This window comes from Canis lupus, chromosome 25, assembly GCF_048164855.1.
Source record: "Canis lupus baileyi chromosome 25, mCanLup2.hap1, whole genome shotgun sequence".
NCBI lineage: Eukaryota > Metazoa > Chordata > Mammalia > Carnivora > Canidae > Canis > Canis lupus.
The window spans coordinates 28,043,772-28,067,566 of record NC_132862.1 but is presented as its reverse complement, the minus strand read 5'-3'; the positions used below and the strand labels follow the sequence as shown (position 1 = coordinate 28,067,566).

Sequence of the window (23,795 nt, the reverse complement as noted above, 5' to 3'; positions counted from 1 at the left end):
TGCGTGGTGCCTGGACTATGAAAACTGATACAGCTAAGACTCCCTGGCATCTTTCTCTAGCTCTGTGTACTTTTCACAAGATCTTTTCTGCATGGTAGCTAGGGAAGTTTCTGAAGCTGTGGTAGTTCTGGTTTTTCCTTGGTAGTCCTGGTCTCCCAAGCTGTGTGTCCCAAAGTTAGGTTGAAGCTGTGCTATTGCCTTTTATGACCTCGTCTTGTAAATCTAGCAGTGTCACTTTTGCAGTAGTTTCAGGCTTGTTGAGATTCAAGGGGATAGTAATAATGACCCTCCAGCACCTTGATGCCCTCTTGTAAGAAAAAGATGTGGGACAGTGTATATGGTGTAGCTATTTTTGGGAAATACATTCAGTAAGTGTTAGCTGTTATGATAAAAAATAGGAGCTGAGGTTTAGAGTATCTTACTTTTGTGATGCAAATTTTGTTAAGTTACATGATACTTTTATTTTTTTCCTTGAGAGAAAGCCATAAAATATAACAGGTAGGCAGTTTATAATTTTCTTGAAGTGCCTGTTTCTTGTAACTGGTTTAGTTTTGGCTTTCAGTCCCATTGTCAATGTCTAAAATAAGGAGCAGGGCACAAAATTACAGTCCAGTCCAACAAATGGAGGTGAGGAACAGTAGAGTTTCACTCTTAAAGTTGTATATTATCCATATAATATCAGGTATACAGCTTCACACTTTTCAAGAATACAGGCTTGTCTGAAATGCTTGGCACTCTTTTGAGTTTTAGCCTTATTATAATTTTGATTATAAGTATGGGAGAGACACAGAGTAATCATTCTAGTAGTGAGTGTCAATTTCAGGGATAAGAATATCATCTGTTAAGCAAATAACAACTTACCTGTTTTGTGATTAGATTAGGAATCCCTGATGTGTGGGTATAATGTTGTTTACCTACAATTTGATAAATACTTTGAAACTAAGTGCAGTATACTTATTTCTGTGAAAAGCTATTACCAGTTACAGAGTTAATAAGCTAAGTGTATAATGCTTGCTCTGACCCTGTTAAATGTAACATAAATGAGTAGAATTTGTGTTTGCTTTTGTCTCATACCACTTTCTTCAGTACATGTGGAGGACCATGTTCCATTCTTTAAAAATAAGAATTATAGAATTATTTGTTTTATAGTAAGCCAGATAGAAGCTTATGAACCTAAGACTTTATAAAGATGATATGGTTTTCATTGAAGGAAAAAAATAAAACATCTTGGATTCTTCAGAGATTAAGGAGGTTCTTTTGTGGAACCTCAATCAGTAACTTCCAAATCCTGAAGGAAGTGGTTAGATCATCCTCTTTTTCCTACTATATTCTTTTCATTTTTAAGATTTTATTTTTGAGTAATCTCTGCACTCAAGGTGGAGCTTGAATTTGCATCTCCAGGTCAAGAGTTGCACGATCCACGGACTGAACCAGTCAGACGCCCCTTCCAACTACATTGTTGTTGTTGTTTTTTTTTAAGATTTTATTTATTTATTTATTCACGAGAGACACAGAGAGAGGAAGAGAGAGAAGCAGGCTTCATGCAGGGAGTCCGATGCAGGACTTGATCCTGAGACTCCAGGATCACATGCTGGGCGGAAGGCAGGTGCTCAACTACTGAGCCACCCATGCGTCCCCTAACTACATCTATAAGTTTATGGCACTTTTTATCCTTTCTGTCACTTACTTCATAATACAGCTCCATGTTTTCTAACTTTTTTTTGGTTTGTTTCTAACTTTTTAATGTAAAACTATTCTCCATTTCACAGCTAGTAGTTTAACAATTTTGAGGTCTGTTCTTGAGGAAATAAAGAATCTAGGGATCCCTGGGTGGCGCAGCGGTTTGGTGCCTGCCTTTGGCCCAGGGCGCGATCCTGGAGAACCGGGATCGAATCCCACGTCGGGCTCCCGGTGCATGGAGCCTGCTTCTCCCTCTGCCTGTGTCTCTGCCTCTCTCTCTCTCTGTGTGACTATCATAAATAAATAAAAATTAAAAAAATTAAAAAAAAAAAAAAAAGGAAATAAAGAATCTAAAAACAATTTTCATTTTTTTCCCCAAATGAATTTTTGTGCAGAACCCCAGTCCCTAAGACATATTAAAATGATATTTTATTAGTACTTACTTTTTATAAGTTCAAAAGTTTTGCATTAATTTATAAATTGAATCAGAACAGTAAAACTTTTAAGTGAATTTAAATTTGAAGTAGGGGGCAGCCCGGATGGCCCAGCGGTTTAGCGCCGCCTTCAGCCCAGGGCCTGATCCTGGAGACTTGGGATCAAGTCCCACGCCAGGCTCCCTGCATGGAGCCTGCTTCTCCCTCTGCCTGTTTCTCTCCCTCTCTCTCTCTCTCTGTCTCTCATGAATAAATAAACAAAATCTTTAAAAAAAGAATAAATTTGAAGTAGGATTTGTGAACAAGTTTTTTTTTTTTTTTCCCTTCTCTAAAAATTTCATTTATTTGAGAAAGAGAAGAGCACAAGTGGGGGGATGGGGCATAGGGAGAGGGTGAAGCAGACTCCCTGCTGAGCAAGGAGCCCAATGCCAGACTCAGTCCTGGGACCCTGCGATCATGACCTGAGCCAAAGGCAGATGCTCAACCGACTGAGCCACTCAGGCGCCCAGTTTATGTCAGTTTTAGTATTCAAACAAAATTTCCTTGTTCTATTTTGGCAGCTTAGTCTTGAAAATTTGACTTGCAGATATGGGCACCTTGTTTTTCAGTCTTCATAGACTACATTTTGTTCTCCTGATAGCTATGAAAGAGGATTACTAGGATGGAAATTTGTTTGAAAAATACCAATGATACTTAAAGATCTTAATTGTGTTTATATCACAAATGCACAAGTCACTAGAACCTCAAACTTCAGCAGTAAAACTTTTTTTTTTTAAAGATTTTATTTATTTAATCATAGGAGACACAGAGAAGCAGAAAAAAATAGGCAGAAGGAGAGAAGTAGGCTCCCTGCAGGGAGCTTGATATGAAACTTGATCCCTGGACCCTGGGATCACGACCTGAACCAAAGGCAGACGCTCAACCACTGAACCACCCAGGTGCCCTCTTAGTATTGTTTTATGTTAGCCCTATAATTTGTTATCAGCGCCCTAGGAGAGGAGAGCATGTAGCAAGTAACTGCAAGTCTTGAAAGGTGTTTAATGGGGAAAGCATAAGGGAGGGCGTGTTTTGCAGATCTAATATTTATTTGTTTGTTTGTTTGTTTATTTATTTATTTATTTATTTATTTAAAAAAAGATTTTATTTATTCATGAGAGACATGGAGAGAGGGAGAAGCAGACTCCATGTAGGGAGCCCGATGTGGGACTCGATCCTGGGACTCTCTGGGATCATGCCCTGAGCCAAAGGCAGACACTCAACCGCTGAGCCACTCAGGCATCCCTTGCACATCTAATTTTATATAAATAGACACGTGGAGGCCTAAATCAGATTCTGCAACTTTGCTAATCAGTGACATAGGAAATTCTGATATTTAAAATTTTTTGAGGGATGCCTGGGTGGCTCGGTGGTTAAGTGCCTGCTTTTGGCTCAGGGCGTGATCCTGGAGTCCCACATCAGGCTCCCTGTGTGGGACCTGCTTCCCCCTCTGCCTGTGTCTCTGCCTCTTTCTCTGTGTCTCTCAAGAATAAATAAATAAAATTAAAAAAAAAATTCTTAAAAATTTTGTGAGTGACAAGAGTATAAATTAAACTTGAATTCAGATTATATACACATATACCTTCAGGCCCCTATTCTCAGTGCTCATTTACAGTTAGACATTTTGGGCACCTGGATGGCTCAGCAAGTGAGCATCTGCCTTCAGCTCAGGGTGTGATCCCGCGGTCCTGGGACTGAGTCCCACATTGGGCTCCCTGCATGGAGCCTGCTTCTCCCTTTGCCTCTGTCTCTGCCTCCCTCTCTGTGTGTCTCTCATGAATAAATAAATAAAATCTTAAAAAAAATAAAGTTAGACATTTCAGTAATCTAGAAATTAAGGAGAAGAAAAGTATCCATAGCTACCAAGGAAAATCCACAGTACAAATGAATTTCCTTGTAAGTAACTGAAAAGAAGATTCCTGATAAGGCTTCTGTTCATTGGACCTCAGATTCAATGTCAAATTCAGCAATACATTTCAAATAAAATAAAAATGTTCCAGCTCAGAAACATGCTCTTTCCAATCTGTTTTATTTTTTATTTTTATTTTTAAAGTATTTTGTTTATTTATTCATGAGAGGCAGAGACAGGCAGAGGGAGAAGCAGGCTCCATGCTGCGGGGTGGGGTGGGGTGGGGGGCCTGGGATCACGACCTGAGCCAAAGGCAGATGCTCAACCACCGAGCCACCCAGGCATCCTACATTTTGCTTTTAAAAACTCTTTGCTTTCTTAAATATTGAATATAACTTAGATCTCAGTAAAGCTGTTAAGTTTATGTGAGTTATATTTATCACTATTCTAGGAATGGAAATTAAGACCAAGAACTTTAGAAGTATTAATTTACAAATAAGCCAATTATATGTAACACTATTTTCTGTCTTTTTTTATTTTAAGTGGGCTCCAGTGCCCATGACCCTGAGATTAAGGGTCACATGCTTGGTACACCTGAGCCAGCCAGGCACCTCTAAACAGGATTTTTCTTAATGTTTAGAATAACATTTCCAGTTAAAAAAAATTGAAAAGTGATGTTTTATATTTAATGTCTTTAAAGATTTTTTTTTTAAGATTTTATTTATTTTTTCATGAGAGACACAGAGAGAGAGAGAAAGAGAAAGAGATAGAGAGAGAGAGAGGCAGAGTCACAGGCAGAGGGAGAAGTAGACTCCATGCAGGGAGCCCGATGTGGGACTCGATCCCGGGTCTTCAGGATCACACCCTGGGCCGAAGATGGCGCTGAACCGCTGAGCCACCCGGGCTGCCCTAATGTCTTTAATACCTGTCTTAACAGCTAGTTTTCCATTTCTAATTCTGCAGTCTGTTGCAATGAATTGTTTGGTTGAACCATGTGAAGACTATCTGGCCTCATACAGATACTTAGTTGGAAAAAGGAGTGTTTTATTTTTTTTTAAGTTTTCATTTATTTACTCATGAGAGAGAGAGAAAGGCAGAGACATAGGCAGAGGGAGAAGCAGGCTTCACGCAGGGAGCCCCATGTGGGACTCGATCCTGGGATCCCGGGATCATTCCCTGAGCCGAAGGCAGATGCTGAACTGCTGAGCCACGCAGGCGTTCCAGAAGAAGGAGTATTTTAATAGCCTTTTTAGGTTAATTGTGTAACTATTTGATAATAATACCCAAACTTGACAAAGAATAGTTTTTTTAATAGTGTTTGCAATGTGGAATCTAAACCGTATCAGTGAACTTTTCTTATTCTGTTACATGAAGATCATGGTCTTGTCCTCTATGATGATGTTACATGAAGATCATGGTCTTGTCCTCTATGATGATAATACAGCATCCATGGATTGCTTCCTCTTTTCCTGTATCTTGTCATTTAGCAAGCTGCTCTTTACTTTTCAGTGTTGGCAACCCTGTCGGCTCTTGTCACATCCACCACACAGATGTTTTGCTTGACAGTAATCTGAGTTCTCAAAGAAGGTTCTGTTATATATGTATGAGTGAGTTGGCCCTTGAATTCTTAAGAGGAAGTCATTTTCATAAAATCTATGTACTTTAGATGTTGGGGTAGAAAAGTCTGGTGTGTCAGGTAGTTTCTTAACAAGAGGAAAATGACCCATGGAAAAGAGGGAAAATGGAATGTTATGTTGAAAATGTCTCCTGTACTCTCCTAAATATTGCATTTGAATTTCTAACAACATGTATTTTTTTTTAAATTTAAGAATTTTCTGTTGTCACTGGGAGTGCGCGCGTGTGTGTCTATGAATGTGTTTTGTGTGTGTGCTTTTAGTTTATCATTTTGCGATATGAGATACTTCTTAGATAGTCTAATCAGTCTTACTTGGGTAATAAAAGATCTTCTTAGAGTCTTGCTACTAACATCATTGTAGCAGTAGTATCAACAAGTAGGTATTTTTAAAATAAGTATCTCAGGTCCTACCCCCTACTCCAAATCTCCCAAATCAGTATCTGCACTTAGTAAGATTCCAGGTGATTCATATAACATTGAGAAGTACTGCTTACATTATTGTAGTTATCTGAATAGTAAGAGTGCTTTGTCTGGCTTCTGTTTTTGTCCAAATACTAGGCTGCTTTTGTTCACATTTTACAGAATCAATAGGTGTTCACTGGGAAGACCTAATTGAGTGAAAAATTTTAACACGTATGATCCTAGGAATATTACAGGATCAAGTGGAATGTCCCTTTCTAGTTCAGATCATCTTGTTATCTTCCTGTTATAGGAAGAAGGAGGAGGGCACTGCTTTCTTACGAGATCTATAGCTAGCTCAGTGTCCTGTCAAAATAAAAATTAGCTACACCTTGTCTCCTGTGCTCTTCTGCATCAGAACTGTTGTCTTTTGTCTTTATCAGTCTTAGGAATGGAAGGAACCATGGATTACAAATGTGTCTGGGGCCAGAGGGAGCCTGGGGATGTAGGATTTGGGCACTTTTTAGAAGTTGGAGGAACCTAAGAGGGTCTATATGTGACAGGGCTCCAGTTGGCCCTGCTAGGGAATGGGAGGCTCTTTGGATACACACATCTGCAAAGGTCTCTTGAGTCTTCTAGGTCATGGGACCAATGTCTTAGTCTTCTTTCACCATATTTGCAGCTTAGTTGCCAATGATCGACAATTCATGTTCTTAATATCAGCATTGTGCTTTCTTTTTATGAGGATCTGTATTTACCTGAAGTACTGTGTTTCAAGTGTGCTTATTAGTGTTTAAGGGTATTTGGACTTACAAGGTTCCCCTTCTGTAGTAAAATTAATAAGCAAAAGTACATTAAGCATTGTGTATAACAATTGCTAGTTTATGTTTTATTTTTTTAAAGATTTTATTTATTTATTCATGAGAGACACAGAGAGGGAGAGGCAGAGACAGGGGCAGAGGGAGAAGCAGGGTCCATGCAGGGAGCCCGATGTGGGACTCGATCTCGGGTCTCCAGGATCAGGCCCTGGGCTGAAGGCGGCGCTAAACTGCTGAGCCACCCGGGCTGCCCCCAATTGCTAGTTTATATACAATTGTGTATATTGCTAGTTGGATCTATTACAAGTAGAAGTCTCTTGACCTTTACTTTGTCTAAGGAGAAAATTAGTTTCATTTTCAACTAATTTTGGACTTACTACCTGTAGCAATACAGGTATCCTATTAAAAATTAAATGAAAGATGTATATAGTGAATGTTTCTCTCCTACTGACCCTCTGTTCCCCCATCCAAAAAAACATGGACAGTGTTTTGTGTATCTTTCAAAAGAAGCTTTTTCTTTAGATGATAGTTGTGTCTATATTGTCTCTCTCCCTGATCTAGGTATGGAAATTGGAGCATTACTACCCTGCATTTGTGTGTGTATATGTTTTTTTTTTTTTTTTTAATACTTTGCTGTACCTTAGAGATTGTATCACAATAGGTCATTGAGATTTATCTCTTTTCCTAAGATCTGGGGACCCTGGGATCATGCTCCGAACCGAAAGCACACGCTCAACCACTGAGCCACCCAGGCATCCCCTAAGATTGTTTATAATTTGAATGTGGTTGGTTGTTCACTTAAAACTTAAAATTTTATTTGCCTTTAGAGTTAATTGGTATAGTTTACAAAAGTATGAGATTTATAGTTAAAATGTTTTAAAATATATGAAACAAGGGATAAGGAAAATAGATAACCAACCATTTCATGGTTAAGGGCCTCATGAAACTTGGAATTTCTAAGGCTCAAATGAAAATATGCATTTCAGTATAGAAAAACTGCCATACTCACAATTTATTCCTGCCAAAATAAATATGAATAAATATTCAGCGATTCAAGAGCTGATTTGCATTTGAGAGTTCAATGGAAATTACAAAAGAAAAAAAAATGTCTACATCCAGTGTAGGGCTTGAAGTAACAACCCTGAGATCAAGAATTTCATGCCCAGGCAGCCTGGGTGGCTCAGCGGTTTAGTGCTGCCTTCAGCCTGGGGTGTGATCCTTGAGACCTGGGATGGAGTCCCACGTCAGGCTCTCTGCATGGAGCCTGCTTCTCCCTTTGCCTGTGTCTCTGCCTCTCTTTGTCTCTCTCTGTCTCTCATGAATAAATAAAATCTTTAAGAAAAAAAAAAAAAGGAATTTGGGCAGCCCCGGTGGCACAGCAGTTTAGCGCCACCTGCAGCCCAGGGTGTGATCCTGGAGACCTGGGATTGAGTCCCACGTCAGGCTTCCTGCATGAAGCCTGCTTCTGCCTCTGCCTGTGTTTCTGTCTCTCTTTCTCTCTCTGAATAAATAAAATCTTTTTTTTTTTTAAAGGAATTTCATGCTCTACTGAATGAGCCAACCAGGTGCCCCAAGTTTACAAAGTTTTAGTTTATTTTATTTTTTACTTTTGAAAGATTTATTTATTCATCAGAGACATAGGCAGAGGGAGAGAGGCAGGCTTCCCAAAGGGAGCCTGATATGGGACTCAATCCCAGGACCCCAGGATCATGACCTGAGCCCAAAGCAGATGCTCAACCACTGAGTCACCCAGTTGCCCCAAAGCTTTAGAGTTTTTTTTTTTTTTTTTTTTTTTAAGATTTTATTTATTCATGAGAGACCCGGGGTGGGGGCAGAGACACAGGCAGAGGGAGAAGCAGGCTCCATGCAGGGAGCCTGATGTGGGACTCGATCCCAGGTCTCTAGGATCATGCCCTGGGCTGAAGGCGGTGCTAACCCACTGAGTCACCCGGGCTGCCCCACAGAGTTTAAATTTAGAACTTACATGTTGACTGGTAGCCAGATAAACTTATGTGAATATTCTTTAAAGGAAAATCTTAGACATTTTTTATGTCTAAAATATCACATGAAAACATTTTTGCTAGTTTTTTAAAATATGTGCTTTGGATGTTAGAACTCAAATCATTATTAAGCATACTTAATAAGTGGGGGAGGGAAAAACAAAACACTTAATAAGTTAAAGATTTTTTTAAAAGATTTTATTTGTTAGAAAGCATGAGAGAGCACAAGCAGGAGGAGTGGCAGAGGGAGAGGGAGAAGCAGACTCCCCGTGGAGCAGAAAACCCAATGTGGAGCTCGATCCCAGAACCTTGGGATCATGACCTGAGCCCAAAGCAAATGCTTAACTGACTGAGCCACCCAGACACCCCAATAAGTTAAAATTTATTTTGGCTTTTATGTATGAGCAAATAAGGTTGTGGTTATAGGTAAATGTTCTTATTTTTAGAAGCTATATGCTGAAATAATTGTGGTTGAAGTATCATGTTTGCAATTTGCAGATAATTGAGAAAAACAAATTACAACAAATAGGACAAAATGTAAATTGTTAAGCTTTCTGTAATAAAAGCTTGGGAGTAGGGAAGCATATTTCTTAAAAGTTAATACAGTTTTCAAAAATTACTTAAATTGTAAACAGATACATTGCTTTTGACGGATTTAGCCTGCAAACATTCTTGTTGTTGACTGTTAACCCCTCCGTGGTTGAAGCTACTTCCCTGTAATTTCTGTATTGGGAAGATACTGAAAAGAATTTTTTTAATGAATTGTTTTTGATTAAAAAAAATTAGGATGACCTGAGCTAAGTTGGACACTTAACCAATTGAGCCAACCAGACACCTCTAAAGATTTTATTTTTAAGTAATCTCTACACCCAGTGTGGGGCTGTAACCTACAACCGGGAGGTCAAGTCACATACTCTACTAACTGAGCCAGCAAGGTGCCCCTAAATGAATTACTTTGAAAAGGAAAAGTGTGTTACATTTTACTAAGATTTGAAATTTTGAGCATTCAGAATTACTTCTATTTCTATTAATATATAATTTTCTTAATAAAAGGATAACTAATATATAATAATTTGTTTAGTAAATAAAAAAAATAAAAAGAGTTGATTGATTGGCTTTTCAGACCTCTTTTGTGGATTGTGAGTTTAAAAAAGTTGAGGGCCAGAAAAAGATATTTTATTTGGACTTAGCAAAATCAGGAAAACTTTATTGTACTGTTTTGTCTGTTCTGTTTTTTTATTTAGAAGGGAAAATACACAGTTTCCCAAACTTACTTGAGGTAGAAAGAGGTAGGATAAGACAAGAAGTTGTAGCCTCAGATTAGTGAATAGAAGAAAGAGGTAGGATAAGACAAGAAGTTGTAGCCTCAGATTAGTGAATAGAAGAAAAGATTTGGATTAACAAGTGACTTATACTGTAAAGGTACTCTTGATTCTGAATTATTTATAGCTGGAAACTGTTACTCCGTTGGTTTATTGTGCTGCTTAGAACTATGGAAGGGATGAAATGTGTTGAGCTGTGTGTGTGTGTTTGTGTTTGGTTTGTTTTCTGTAGATTGTAGCATTGGGGAGTTCATGTCTGCCAAAGTTGCTTAAATTATCTCTTCCCTGTTTTGAGGCTTTTCCCTTGATTTGCACTTTATTGCCAACAATCATCTCAAAACCATGTTGTTTTCTAATAGAAAATATGGTCAGTATGCTTTATATGGAGCATAATGTCAAGTAGTAATCTTAATTGAATATTTATAAGATCATATTCATGTTAGTGAATTTCTAGGAATAACACAGCCTTTTTTCTTCTTTTGTAGCATAAGCAGTACTATAATGGATGTAGACAGCACAATTTCCAGTGGGCGTTCAACTCCAGCAATGATGAATGGACAAGGAAGCACTACTTCTTCAAGCAAAAATATTGCCTATAATTGTTGTTGGGACCAGTGCCAGGCTTGCTTCAACTCTAGCCCAGACCTGGCCGATCACATCCGTTCCATACATGTAGATGGTCAGCGAGGAGGGGTTGGTTTTGTCATTTCTTTTTTTCACTCCCTGTTTTCATTAGTTTTATTAATTTATTCATGCTAGTTAGGCTTTCTTTCTCAAAGTAATTTGGGATTGTTTTTACACAGGCTCTATTTTTTAAAAAGCTTTTGTATTTATTTCCCACATACTTGATGGAATTAAATAGAACATATTGTGTGTTGGATTTTAATTTGCTTTTAGAAGAAATTAGACTTCCTAAAATATAGTGGGAATATAATAAATGAATACAGCCTATTCCAAGTTTGTGATGTTTTGAGTTGAGGACAGCTAGGATTTCTCTTGTTTAGAGTGGTCTTAAATTATCCCTGATGGTGAAATTAACTGGAGAGATTGTTGGTACCAGGATTAATATATACAGTTCTGTGAAATGACAGCTTGTACTCATTATTTGTGAAAGTGAATTGATCACCTTTTCCCAGGTCTTAACAGAGCTGGCTTAGACAGAAAGTTATGATTAGTGAGTATTGACCTATATCCTTTTGGGAATACATTTTAATGTGTCAGTTTATATAATTTTTATTGGATAGTGAATTAAGAGCTAAGTAGATTAGGTGAGTCAGTGTAATGGATCAAAGTATTATAAGGTTATAATTTTTTTCGACTTCACTAGGTTTGTCTTGAATAGTTACCACGTTAGTGCATTTTCCAGAAATTAACGTCACATTGTAAGTACACATAATTCTTAGGCCACATATTTCCTATCAGCCTGCCACCACTATTGAGATAAACTGATACTAAAATGGTTAAGATCATTATGGTTTAAGTGAGTGGGTAACTATTTCCAAGGTTGCATTGATATTTAGGTTGCATTATTGATCTTCTTTAAAAAAACAAAACAAAACACGCAGCCATATAAACACCTCTAATATTTTAACTAGTGTTATTTGTGCATTGAAGTTTCTTTTTAGAAAACTTTGCCATTGTCACAATATGTTGTAATGTGTCAGCAATCTTTTGATTACTTAAATTTGGTAAGATTTGACTTACTAGATTTGATTTTGACGACAGATGGTGTATTAATGAACTTTGCCCATCATATGTTATTTTTACCTCCTAACCCAGCCCTGCTCAATGGTTAGGTTACTTTTGTAATAGTCTTTTCCCTTACCACATGTATCAGATTTTGTGTGAACTATCTTAACCAAGTCGGTTTCCTAGTTATCACAGAGTTGCCTTTTGTGAGGCAGTGCTTGATGTCACTAGGTATGTATCACTAAGATAGCCTTTTGAGCCATGGCATGATGCTTTTTTAGTCCCTTGATTTAGCTGTATATAGGGTCATGAACTGTATAGATTATTGGGCATCTCTGGTAGGCGTTAGAGAATTTCATATTTCTAAGCGTTGGATCCTACATGTTGAGGAGTACACAGCCTTATGAGAATGTTTTCAGCCCTTTAAGGATCTGTAGAAAAAAATGGAGGTACAGACTGAATGTATCCTGTAATCACTGCTGCTATGTTTACCTTATAGATATCAAAGAGCTAGGCATGAAGTCTTGGTATTTTTACAATAAGTATAAACTTGCTGATATGAACCTGTCCCCCTCATGTCATTTCTTGCTTTATACTTATTCATAAAATTATTTTATTATGAATAGTAAGATTGTCTAGCTAATTTTAAGATTAATGCTGTTTTGACCACAGAAAGAAGGCCTGATCTTTGAAGGACATTAGTTGCTGAACTACAAATGTTAAAGAATCAGAGGAATGGAGAAAATACATTCAGATTTTTTTTACATACCAGTCATTGGTATATAGACTAAGCTTTCAGAACGAAAGTATGAATGAAACTCTGAAAACTCTACACGGCTATGTAACAGGAAATCTTGATCTGGTTTTGTGCTTAAAATAGAGTGGGTGTTGTTTGGACATTTTTTTTTTTTAATGGCCTCTTTAAAGAAAATTTTAAAAAAATTGTAAATGTTTTTAAGTGTACAGTTCAGTGGCATTAAGTACATTCACATTGTTGTACAACTATCATCTGTGTCCATCTCTAGAATTTTTTCAATATCTCTAAACTGAAATCTGCCCATTCAACAATAACTTCCTAATTCTCCCCAGCACCTAGTAACCACTATTCTACTTTCTGTTTTCGTAACTTTGACTGTTGTAGATATCTCATATATGTGGAAAACAGCTAATTTCAAGACAATTTTTTAAAGATTTCTTTTATCTCTTCTTCTTAAGATTTCTTCTTATTACTTCTACCCCAAGTGTTAAACTGTCTTGATGGAACAGAAACAAATGAGGAAAATATTGGTACCTCTAGAGGATTTTATGCTTCTTCCTTTTTTTTTTTTTTTTTTTTTTTTAATTTATGATAGTCACAGAGAGAGAGAGAGAGAGAGAGAGAGAGAGGCAGAGACATAGGCAGAGGAAGAAGCAGGCTCCAGGCTCCATGCACCGGGAACTTGATGTGGGATTCGATCCCGGGTCTCCAGGATCACGTCCTGGGCCAAAGGCAGGCGCCAAACCGCTGCGCCACCCAGGGATCCCGGATTTTATGCTTCTTAAAGCATATTATTAAAAGATGACAGTTTTATTGGAGCAGTAAGTTAGTAAGATCTAAATACTATATTAATTCCTGTTCTTATTCTCATCCCACTATGATAGTCACAGTGGGAAAACAAAACCATCATGTAACAGCTTAGAAAAACTTCTTTCCCCCTCTTTAAGCTTTTTATGTTGCCATGTCACATGGACTATAATTACATTTAGAGGCTGAAATTGGATAGGTTACCTTTTTCTGACCTTTTTATGTATTAAAATGGGTAGAATCTTCTATTTCAAAATTTAAACTAACCATTTAAGTACCAATTGTGAATGTAACTTTTACTTTTTTAAAGATTTATTTGGGGGGGGAGGGGCACAGAAAGAGGAAGAGAGTCTCAAGCTGACTCCGTGCTGAGCACAGAGCCTGATGAGGGCCTTGATCTCACCACCCTGAGATCATGACCTGAGCCAAAACCAGGAGTCAGACACTTTTAACCGATTATGCCACCCAGGTACCCCTGAATGTACCTTTTTAAAGAAGACTCCTGAAAGTGTTTTCTACTATTTAAAAATATAAGGAGAAAGAAGCAAAAAAATTTTTTTAACCTTTTTTGTTAGGTATAGTAGAATTGTGTTCTTGGGTCCATACTTGCATGCATGACTGGATTTCAAAACCTAGGCTGAGCTATTTTACTAATCAAATCTCAAATCCCCGTGTCCTCTTAATTTACACTGAGGACTTGGTAGGCAGGAAACTTCGTCTTGTAGGATTTCAGTGGTTCAGTAACAATCCATTAGTGTTCTGTTCTTTCTGTTTTAACTATTTCTCACTTTAAAAACAGTTGTCAGAAAAAAATGTGTTTCTTGATGCAGGAATTATTTTGCACATGTCATTTTATTAAGTTCATTTTTATATATATTCTATGGTGTTTGAGGGCAGAGGGCCCAAGGAAGATTTGGGGAGAGGGCTGATATTCAAAGACTTGAATGAAGTCACTTACTTTTATATGCCATATAAAATGACATTTGTAGACACTCAGGGTTAAATTGGAATGTTACTAGAAAGTGAAATCAGTCTTAGGAGGTCACACTAAGGCTGTTTTGTTTTGTTTTTTAAGATTTTATTCATCTCTTAGCATGAGTGGGGTGAGGAGTAGAGGCAGAAGCAGACTCCCAGCTGAGCAGGGAATCTGATACAGGGCTTGGTCCCAGGACTCCAGGATTATGACCTGAGCCAAAGGCAGACACTTAACTCACTGAGCCACCCAGGTGCCCCTCACATTGAGTTTTGATTGCCTATCTGGTGTCTCCTGAACACAACATGAAATTGGTTATATATTTTGTAATAAAGGAGAAATGCTTAATTCATGTAATTTGAGTGTTCTATTAAATATTTTTGTTCTCTGTTTTAGTAAATATGCTTTAACAGAAAATTGAAAATACTCAATGTGACTCAGAATAGTAGGATACAGAATTATAACTGTCATTTTAGGTCTTAGAAGAGCAAACTGATTTGAGACAAAATAATTACATATTAAAATGTTTTGTTCAAACATTTTGTAAAAGAGTGAGATGGTTTTTTTTCTAAGAAATATTAAAGCTTAAGGGATCATCCAACACCTTCTTGAATTTAGATGGTGTATCTCTTGCTTTATATAAAATCTTTTTGTATGATTTTAATTCATACAAAAATTCTTTGGTAAAACCAGCCCCTTTCCCCATGCCTACTTGTAAATTATGTTGCCTACTAGCTCTACTTAGAATATACTTGGTGATTTTAATTTACCTTACTACTAACTGAATTTTCCTTATACATACTTAGATTTTGTCAAGTTTGCAGTAGATTTTACAATTTACTTAAAATTTTGTTGGATTCATTTGTATACTTCCAAGAGTGAGATGTTAGTAACTAGATAGGGAGACTTACACTGGCCTTGGTTCCCAGGGTTGTATCAGTCTTTTTCATTTGGGGCATTTTGGAGGACTTCCCTTAAAATAAAATTGACCTATTCTGACAGTAATGAGAAAGGTTTTCTATAGGGCTTCTCGATTGAAAGCCCAAACTTCCTTGTACATTGAAATTTAGACCGCTACATCTTTGTAAGTTAGATTGTTACACATTTAAAGATTCTTTTAATAACTACATCTTCTCTCCTCTCTCTTTTCTTTAAGACAGACAGGCAGAAAAATTTGGTGGCAATTAATTTTGAGAAGGGACCTCCAATTATTAACATAAACCCAATTTTTCTGTTAAATAGTCCTACTGAGAGAATATATCATCTTGCATTTCATCATATTTTGGAGTTAGCAAATGTGTGCTCACAGTGTTTGATGAAAAAGGAAATAAAGGCTTAGATAAGTATCTTCCATGATTACATCACTGCAAAGTGTGAAAGCTCTGGGTTAGAGTTCAGATCATTTACTTTCATGCTATTTCTATACTTTTTTTTAAGGTTTTATTTATTTATGAGAGAGCACATAAGCAGGAGGAGGAGGGAGGATGGAGAGGAAAGTGAGAATCTCTCAAATAGATTCTGCACAGAGCTCTACCCCCAGACTCGATCTTAGCACCCTGAGGTCATGAACAGACACTTAACTGACTAAGCCACCCAGGCACCCCTAATTTTGTTACCTCTTATTACAAATCTAATATAAATCTATCACGAGAGGGTACACTATGAACCTCTGTGCCTCAGCATTCTGATTAGTATTGCTAAAGCTTAATTCATTTTAAGATAATATAGAGGAATGACAGATTTTATTTATTTTTTTTATATTTATTCATGAGTGACACAGAGGCAGAAACACAGGCAGAGGGAGAAGCAGGCTCCTTGCAGGGAGCTGGATGTGGGACTCGAGCTCAGAACTCTGGGATCACGCCCTGGCCGAAGGCATGCTAAACTGCTGAGCTACACAGACGTCCCGACAGATTTTATTCTTGAATAATTCCTTTCACATTTGGATTGGATTCCAGTGGTGTTTGGTCAGTTTTCAGGGTTAATTTTTATAATGAGACAGTTTCTAAAAATTGGGTATGAAAACAATTTTTCACATATTGTGCCTCTAAAAACTCTCAAGTTTGAAGATGATCCTTTTGCCAGAGTTTGAACTCTTTTTTATCAAGTGTCTTTTTAACATAGATTAGGAAAATAAATTCAGCTTTTAAACAGTTTTGTGGTTTTTGTGGATCCTTGGTGTGGAGTTCTGGTGCCTCTTTTATCCTTGTGCAAGGTTAGTGCTTCCTCTTCCCCTGCCCTTGCCCTTGGGAATTATTTTCCAAATATTTCACTCCATTATAGCTGAACATAGTTAGCTTCAGTCTCTTTACACTTACTTCATTTCCTATAAAATTCATTAGGTTGAAAGTTACGGTTTTTCTTTGAACCTGAAGGTGTTGCTCTAATAGTGTTACTAGACATTATTCCATCTAGAGTCTAGACCGTACCTACTCATAGTGAAGGCTATTATCCAGTGAAATTAGTGTGCCATTATCTCCATATTCATATTTATTCCTAGGAAAAAAATTAAAAGTCAGAGATTGTTGTTTTCTCTCAAATACAATGGTTGGCTAATGTTAGGTAGGGGCAGTGTTGGAGTATTTACCTTAATTGTTTCTTTGAGAATAATTCACAGATGTTATTTAAGAGTTAAGACAGCTGTGCTCGCTTCGGCAGCACATATACTAAAAAAAGAGTTAAGACAGCAGAACTCTTCACTGTTATAGAAATTATTACATGAATGACGTTAATTTTGTTTCCAGTTACTTTTTAAGGCTTTTTTTTTTTTTTTAATGTGGTATGGCTTGTTGAGGAAATTTTATTTTTATTTTTTTTTAGGAAATTTTAAATCAACCTCTGATTCCCGAGAATTGAATATTTAAGACTCAGAGTCTAGTAGTCTTTTTTTTTTTTTTTTAAGATTTATTTATTTATTCATGATAGAGAGAGAGAGAGGCAGAGACACAGGAGGAGGGAGAAGCAGGCTCCATGCCGGGAGCCCGGTGCGGGACTCGATCCCGGGACTCCAGGATCGCGCCCTGGGCCAAAGGCAGGCGCTAAACCGCTGAGCCACCTGGGGATCCCAGAGTCTAGTAGTCTTGAGTCAGGAAATAGATAGCACTAATCATTTGTATGTGATTTTTAAACATTACTGAACTAATTTCCACAACATAACATGAGTACATGAGTAGTTTTAAGAACTTTCTTTTCTTTTCTTTTTTTTTTTTTTGCATTTATTTTAAAAATAGCTTTTAATTCTGGTAACTTGAGGAATCGTTTTGTAAACATACATTAGGCTCAGGGATTTGAAGTGTGAAGGAGGAAAGGTTATGATTTCTGTATCTGCTTACTAAAAGAAATGAGCTAGTCTGTACAAAAATCAGGATATGTGATAACTCTAAATAGTCGTGTCAAACAGCAATAACAGTATTGCCTTGTTAGACCTGATATAAAATGGTTTTAGTTATCACTAAAAACTCAGTTATTTTTAAGATAGCTGATTTTTCTAGACTTTAAAAAAAACGTTTATTTTTAAAAGATTTTTTTTTCTTTTTCTTTTTTTCTTTTAAAGATTTTATTTATTCATGAGAGACAGAGAGAGAGGGAGGCAGAGACACAGGCAGAGGGAGAAGCAGGCCCCATGCAGGGAGCCTGACCTGGGACTCAATCCCAGGTCCCCAGGATCCTGCGCTGGGCTGAAGGCAGCGCTAAATCGCTAAGCCACCCAGGCAGCCCCCCGCCCCCATATATATATATATATATATATTTTTTTTTTAAGATTTTATTTATTTGAGAAACAGAGAGGCAGAGACACAGGCAGAGGGAGAAGCAGGCTCCATGCAGGGAGCTGGGCTGAAGGCGGCGCTAAACCCCTGAGCCACCCGGGCTACTGCCCTCGATTTTTTTTTTTTCCCCTTAAAATTTTATTTATTTACTCATGAGAGACACAGAGACGCAGAGACATAGGCAGAGGGAGAAGCAGGCTCCCCCTGGGGAGCCCAATGCGGGACTCAATCCCTGGACCCTGGGATCATGCCCTGAGCTGAAGGCAGATGCTTAGTCACTGAACTACCCAGGCACTCCTCTCCCCCCTCCAAAAAAAAAAGTGTATTTTAAACTCTTTAATGATTGTTTTTCAGTTCTGTGTCCAAGTTCATTCTATTAGATGTGTAGTCTTCAAAGTGTGGCTCTATTTATAATTGCTCTTCCTTAGAAAAGAGCAGAGCCTATTAATGATTCTTTGAAGATTATGATTACAGTGGATTCATACTTTTACTGATGTTCGGGTACAGTTTTCAATGTTCAGTTTGATGGAAATATAATGTTAGAAAATTGGTATTTTATTAGTAAGAAGATGATAAAGATTAGATTGTTAGTTGTTAGATTAGTACTTTCTAATCCCAATCATACTTAATTATGTGAATCCAAGTATGTGGGTCTTTCATGATTATAGAGCAGTTTATGCCCATTTGCTTTTGCGTTTGTTTAATTTAACATTTTGTATTAGATTTTGCTTTATAATGAAGATAAGTGGAAATAATTTTTAATGAATAGAACAATGTAAAAATAAGTATTAGTATGCATGTGAGAATAAGGAATCAAGAGCAGAAAAATTTAATGTGGTAATTTAATAGCTTTACTCATTTTTTGAAGTTCCATCTTCAATTAATATTTGATTATTTTGATTTATTTTCATTGTTTCTTTATACCCTTATATTTTCCTGGTATTTCTAATTAATAATGCTTGTTCTAAAAATAATTATGTATAGTCCTAGCTCTTAGGGATATGTTGTTAATATTTTGTATATTTCCTTCTGAATGACATCTTGGGATTGGTTTGTCGTTCTCATTGAAGGAATTGGACAGTGGCCTTACAGGGAAAGGGTTTAAAACCATATCTCTCATATACCGGAAGTTCAGAAAGTTTAACTATTAAGCCTTTTTGATTGATTCATACATTAATGGTTCTTTTTGTTAAGACTTGCAACATGTTCATTTGAACTTACGAGGAATAAAACTCTGTTGAAATAAGTGATGAAAATTATTATGGCTCTTCTTTTAACAGGTATTTGTTTGCTTATGGAAAGGTTGTAAAGTATATAACACTCCGTCAACCAGTCAGAGTTGGTTACAGAGGCATATGCTGACACATAGTGGAGACAAACCTTTCAAGGTAAGTAAGCATATGTGCGTTATTTGACTTTTGGTTGTATATTTCTTAATGGGCATACTTTTGCCCTTCTAAAAATTTTTTTTATTTTAAGATTTTATTTATTCGAAGGTGAGAGAGAGAGAGAGAGCAGGAGCATGAGTTGGGGGAGGAGCAGAGAGAGAAAGAGGGAGAAGCTGATTCCCTGCTGAACAAGGAACCAGATGCAGGGCTCTTCCTGGGACCCTGGAATCATGACCCCAGCTGAAGGCAGATACTTAACTGACTCAGCCACCCAGGTGCCCCCCCCCACTTCTAAAAATAGTTCAAAAAAAAAAAAACTTGTTTTAGCATTCCTGTGGATGCATGGAATTTAAAAAAATAGATGGAGATGAAAATAATACCCAATTTTTAAAATTTGGAAAACAGAAAGAAAACTACTGAGGTGTAGGGTCTTGAAAATAGCTAATGAACAGACTGGTATGAATACATACATGTCTTTAAAATTGGTGGCTTTTAATACCTTGTGCTTTTTTTTTTTCTCACTGCCATAGTTTTCAGCCTTCTTATTAGCAAATAACTGATTATTATACAAAAAAGTGAAATTGTACAATATTGAGGGGTTTGATTGTTTTCACTCAGTTTTGAGGTCATATTACTGAGCTTTGGTAAATTATGTCAAATGATGTGTTCTGAAAAATTGTATAAAGAACAAGTGTCTATAAAAGCTATTTTTCTATTTATCTTCATTAAAAATTAAAATATTTTGGTTTTTAATTATGGAAAGCATATACCATAGAGGTTAAAATTTGTGTTTAGAGGTTTAATAGTAGTTAAACCCATAATCTTCTGGTATGTAAATACTGTGCCAGAAACTTCCCTTGGGTTTCATTAGAGAAGGAGATAATTCTTGTGGAGCTGCTTTTTAAAAATTACCCAGTTTTTTGAAAAGACCATCTTTAACAAGTTAAAAAAAATTTTTACATTGAGATATCTTGCTCCTTTTTTTCTTTCCTTGTTCCTTCTCCAAATACGTAATCACTATTATTAGTTTCTTTTTTTAAGGTTTTATTTATTTATTCATGAGAGAGACACGGGGGGCGGTGGGCAAAGACACAGGTAGAGGGAGAAGCAGTCTCCATGCAAGGAGCCCGATGTGGGACTCAAACCCTGGGAATCCGGGATCATCCCTTGAGCCAAAGGCAGACGCTCAACCGCTGAGCCAACCAGGTGTCCCACTATTACTAGTTTCTAGTGAATTCTTCTAGTATTTATGAAAGTATAAGCAAGTAGATCTGTAGTTTCATTCACTTTTCTTACACATAATTCAGTAAACTATATACTCTCAATGCCTTATTTTTTAAATGAGCTTTTTATTTTAAGATTTTATTTATTTATATTAGCATGAGTGTTGGGGAGGGACAGAGGGAGAAGGAGAAGCAGACTCCCTGCTGAACAGGGAACCCAACTCAGGACTTGATCTCAGGACCCCCAGGGTCACAAGCCAAAGGCAGATGCCTAACTGATGCCACCCAGGTGCCCTGAGCTTTTTATTTTAGAGCAGTTTTAGATTTACAATAATATTAGAAAGATTATAGAGGGTTCCCTTACACCCTATACCAACTTTTTCCCACTGTTGACATCTTTGCTGCATGTATGTGTACCTTGCTTTTTAAACTTACTTTATGATGAAGATCTTCTATATTTGATCATAAGAATATTCTTTTAGTTTATTTAACCAAACTTGTATAGATACTTGGGTTATTTCTAGTCTTTGGCTATTTTAAATTGTACTGCAGTGATAAATCTTTGAACATAATGTCATTTTGTACATGCATAATTATATTTGTAGGAAAAATTCCCAAAAATCATATGAGAGGGTAGATCAAAGGCTATATAATAGAAGTATTGGTGATTTTTTGTTTTGTTTTTTGTTTTTTTAAAGATTTTTATTTGAGAGAGAGTGTAAGCGTGACAGAGACCATGAGTGGGGGAAAGGGGGAGGGTAGAGGGAGAAGCACTTTCCCCACTGAGCAAGGAACCTGATGTGGGACTCTATCCCAGGACCCTGGGATCATGACCTGAGCCGAAGGTAGCCGCTTAACTGAGTGGCCATCCAGATGCCTAAGTATTGGTAATTTTGATAAATATTGCCAAATTGCCCTCCATAGGGGTTGTGTCTTCATCATCATTGTTAGAGCATCTGCCTTCTCAATAGCCTTGCTGAGAAGGTGTTATCAAACTTTTGAATTTTTGCCAGTCTAATAGATGAGTTGTATCCTACTGTGTTTTAGTTTGCTTTTCTTTTTGCATCTTTTCATATGCTTAACATTCGGGTTTTTCTTTGTTTTAAATTCTATTTTTTATTTTTAAAAATTTACTTATTTATATTAAGCCAGCTCTGTGCCCAATGTGAGCCTTGAACTCACGACCCTGAGATCAAGATTTGCATGCTATACTGACTGAGTCAGCTAGGTCTCCCTCTTCATTCATTCATTCATTCATTCATTCATTCATTCATACTGTGAAAGTTTTATTTAATCATTAAAGATTTTCTTTATTTATTCATGAGTGACACAGAGAGGCAGAGAGAGAAGCAGGCTCCTTGCAGGGAGCCTGATGTGGGACTCGATCCCAGGACTCCAGGGTCATGCCCTGAGCTGAAGGCAGATGCTCAACCTGGCACCTGGGTGTCCTGGAATACAAATTTTTTCTTTTTAATACAATTTTTTTTAAAGCACATTATTCAGCTGCTATTTAAGTAGTTTTATAAACAGTTTTTAAACTCCCCATCTAAAAAATAAAATAAACTCCCCATCTAAGATGTAGCTGTTTTAAGAATAGTTACCCCCTAGAATTGCACAGTATGTATCCAATAAATGTAAGAGCTTATTGTTGTTAAACTAAGAGAATCATTTACTTTCTCATTGTGTGTATTTCCATTTATTTTTCTTTAGGGCAGCAATTCTGCTGGTTGATTATGATGTGCAGATTCATTTCAAAGCCTGTCAAATGCATTTTTCTCCCAGATCCTCTTTTTGGAAACTGTAGAAGATTCCCATTGGAGAGGGGGAAAGAAATTATCTTTAAAAGACAAAAATTAAGGGGTATGATTTAGTGAGGCATTGTTCTAGAAGTCATAGGAATCCTTGAAATCCAGAAAACATTTATTGATGTCTACAGTACATGGCAGTGTGCTAGGTACTTTGGAAGCAAGGTGAATAAGAAAGCCAGGCCTCAGCTCTTCAGGGAACTTAACATTCTTTAGGTGTGTACAGATCTAAATAGATGTAAGTAATGAAATGTTTTAAATGCTTTAATAGTGACCTATGAAAGGTTTCTGGGAACATGGACTAGGGATAAGTCAAAAGTATATAATGACTGAGAAGGAGTAGTAGGAAGTAAATGGGAGTCAGCTATAGAGAGAAGGTCGTGAGGTGATGATGTTTTAGGGAGTCTTTTAAAAAAATTTTTAGTTGTAATGTACAATAAAGTTTCTAAAGTATGCTTAAGTGTTTAGCAGTTTAAAGATTGTTTCATATGTTTGTATGCAGCTGTGCCATCACCACCCTGATGAAAATATTCTTAATAAAACAGAATTTAATATCCCTTTCCAGTCTATTATCCTGTCCTCTATTCTCCCCTTGCCATATTACAATTTCAGTCATCTTGGCTTAGTTCCAGCTATAGCATTTTATTTAACCTAACTTCTCTTGGCTGTTTACCTATGAATGGAGTTGCTGAGTCATAGAATAGGGCATTTTTTAGCTTTGGAAACTATAAACTCTTACCCAAGTTGATTGTATCATTTTATATTCCCACCAGCAGTGAATTAGAATTTAGTTGCTGTATATCTTGGTATTATCAGTCTTTTAATTTTAGCTATTCTAGTAGATTTAGATTTTTAGTGGTATTTCATTTTGGCTTTAATTTTTATTTCCCTGATGAGAAATGAGGTTGAGCTCATTTTCATGTGCTTATGGCTATTTGAATATATATATATATATTGCAGATACTTTCTTCCAGACTCTATGATGTCCCTTTTTTGTTGTTGTTAAGATTTTATTGTTTAAGTAATTTCTACACCTAATGGGCTCAAACTCACAACTCAGAGTTTGAGAGTCACATGCTCCACCAACTAAGTCACCAGGCACTTTTCTGTCTTTGGTTTCCTAATGGGATCTTTTGAATATTTTTAATTTCAGTGAAATCTCATTTATCAACTTTCTTTGATAGTACTTTTTGTATTCTAAGAAGTTTTTGC

General features: G+C 36.8%; 1 protein-coding gene across 12 annotated transcripts in view; it reads left to right on the top strand.

The window, feature by feature from the left end:
* AEBP2 (AE binding protein 2) overlaps positions 1 to 23,795 on the top strand; it is a 205,157-nt gene that overhangs the window by 14,202 nt on the left and 167,160 nt on the right. For all 12 annotated transcript variants that reach the window (XR_012017641.1, XR_012017642.1, XM_072798779.1 and 9 more), the window contains exons 2-3: positions 10,660 to 10,867; positions 19,448 to 19,555. Coding sequence is in view for 10 of the 12 variants with exons in the window: in XM_072798779.1 (XP_072654880.1) it covers positions 10,660 to 10,867; positions 19,448 to 19,555 (316 nt within the window). In the remaining 2 variants the exon portion in view is untranslated. The remainder of the gene's footprint in view (positions 1 to 10,659; positions 10,868 to 19,447; positions 19,556 to 23,795) is intronic.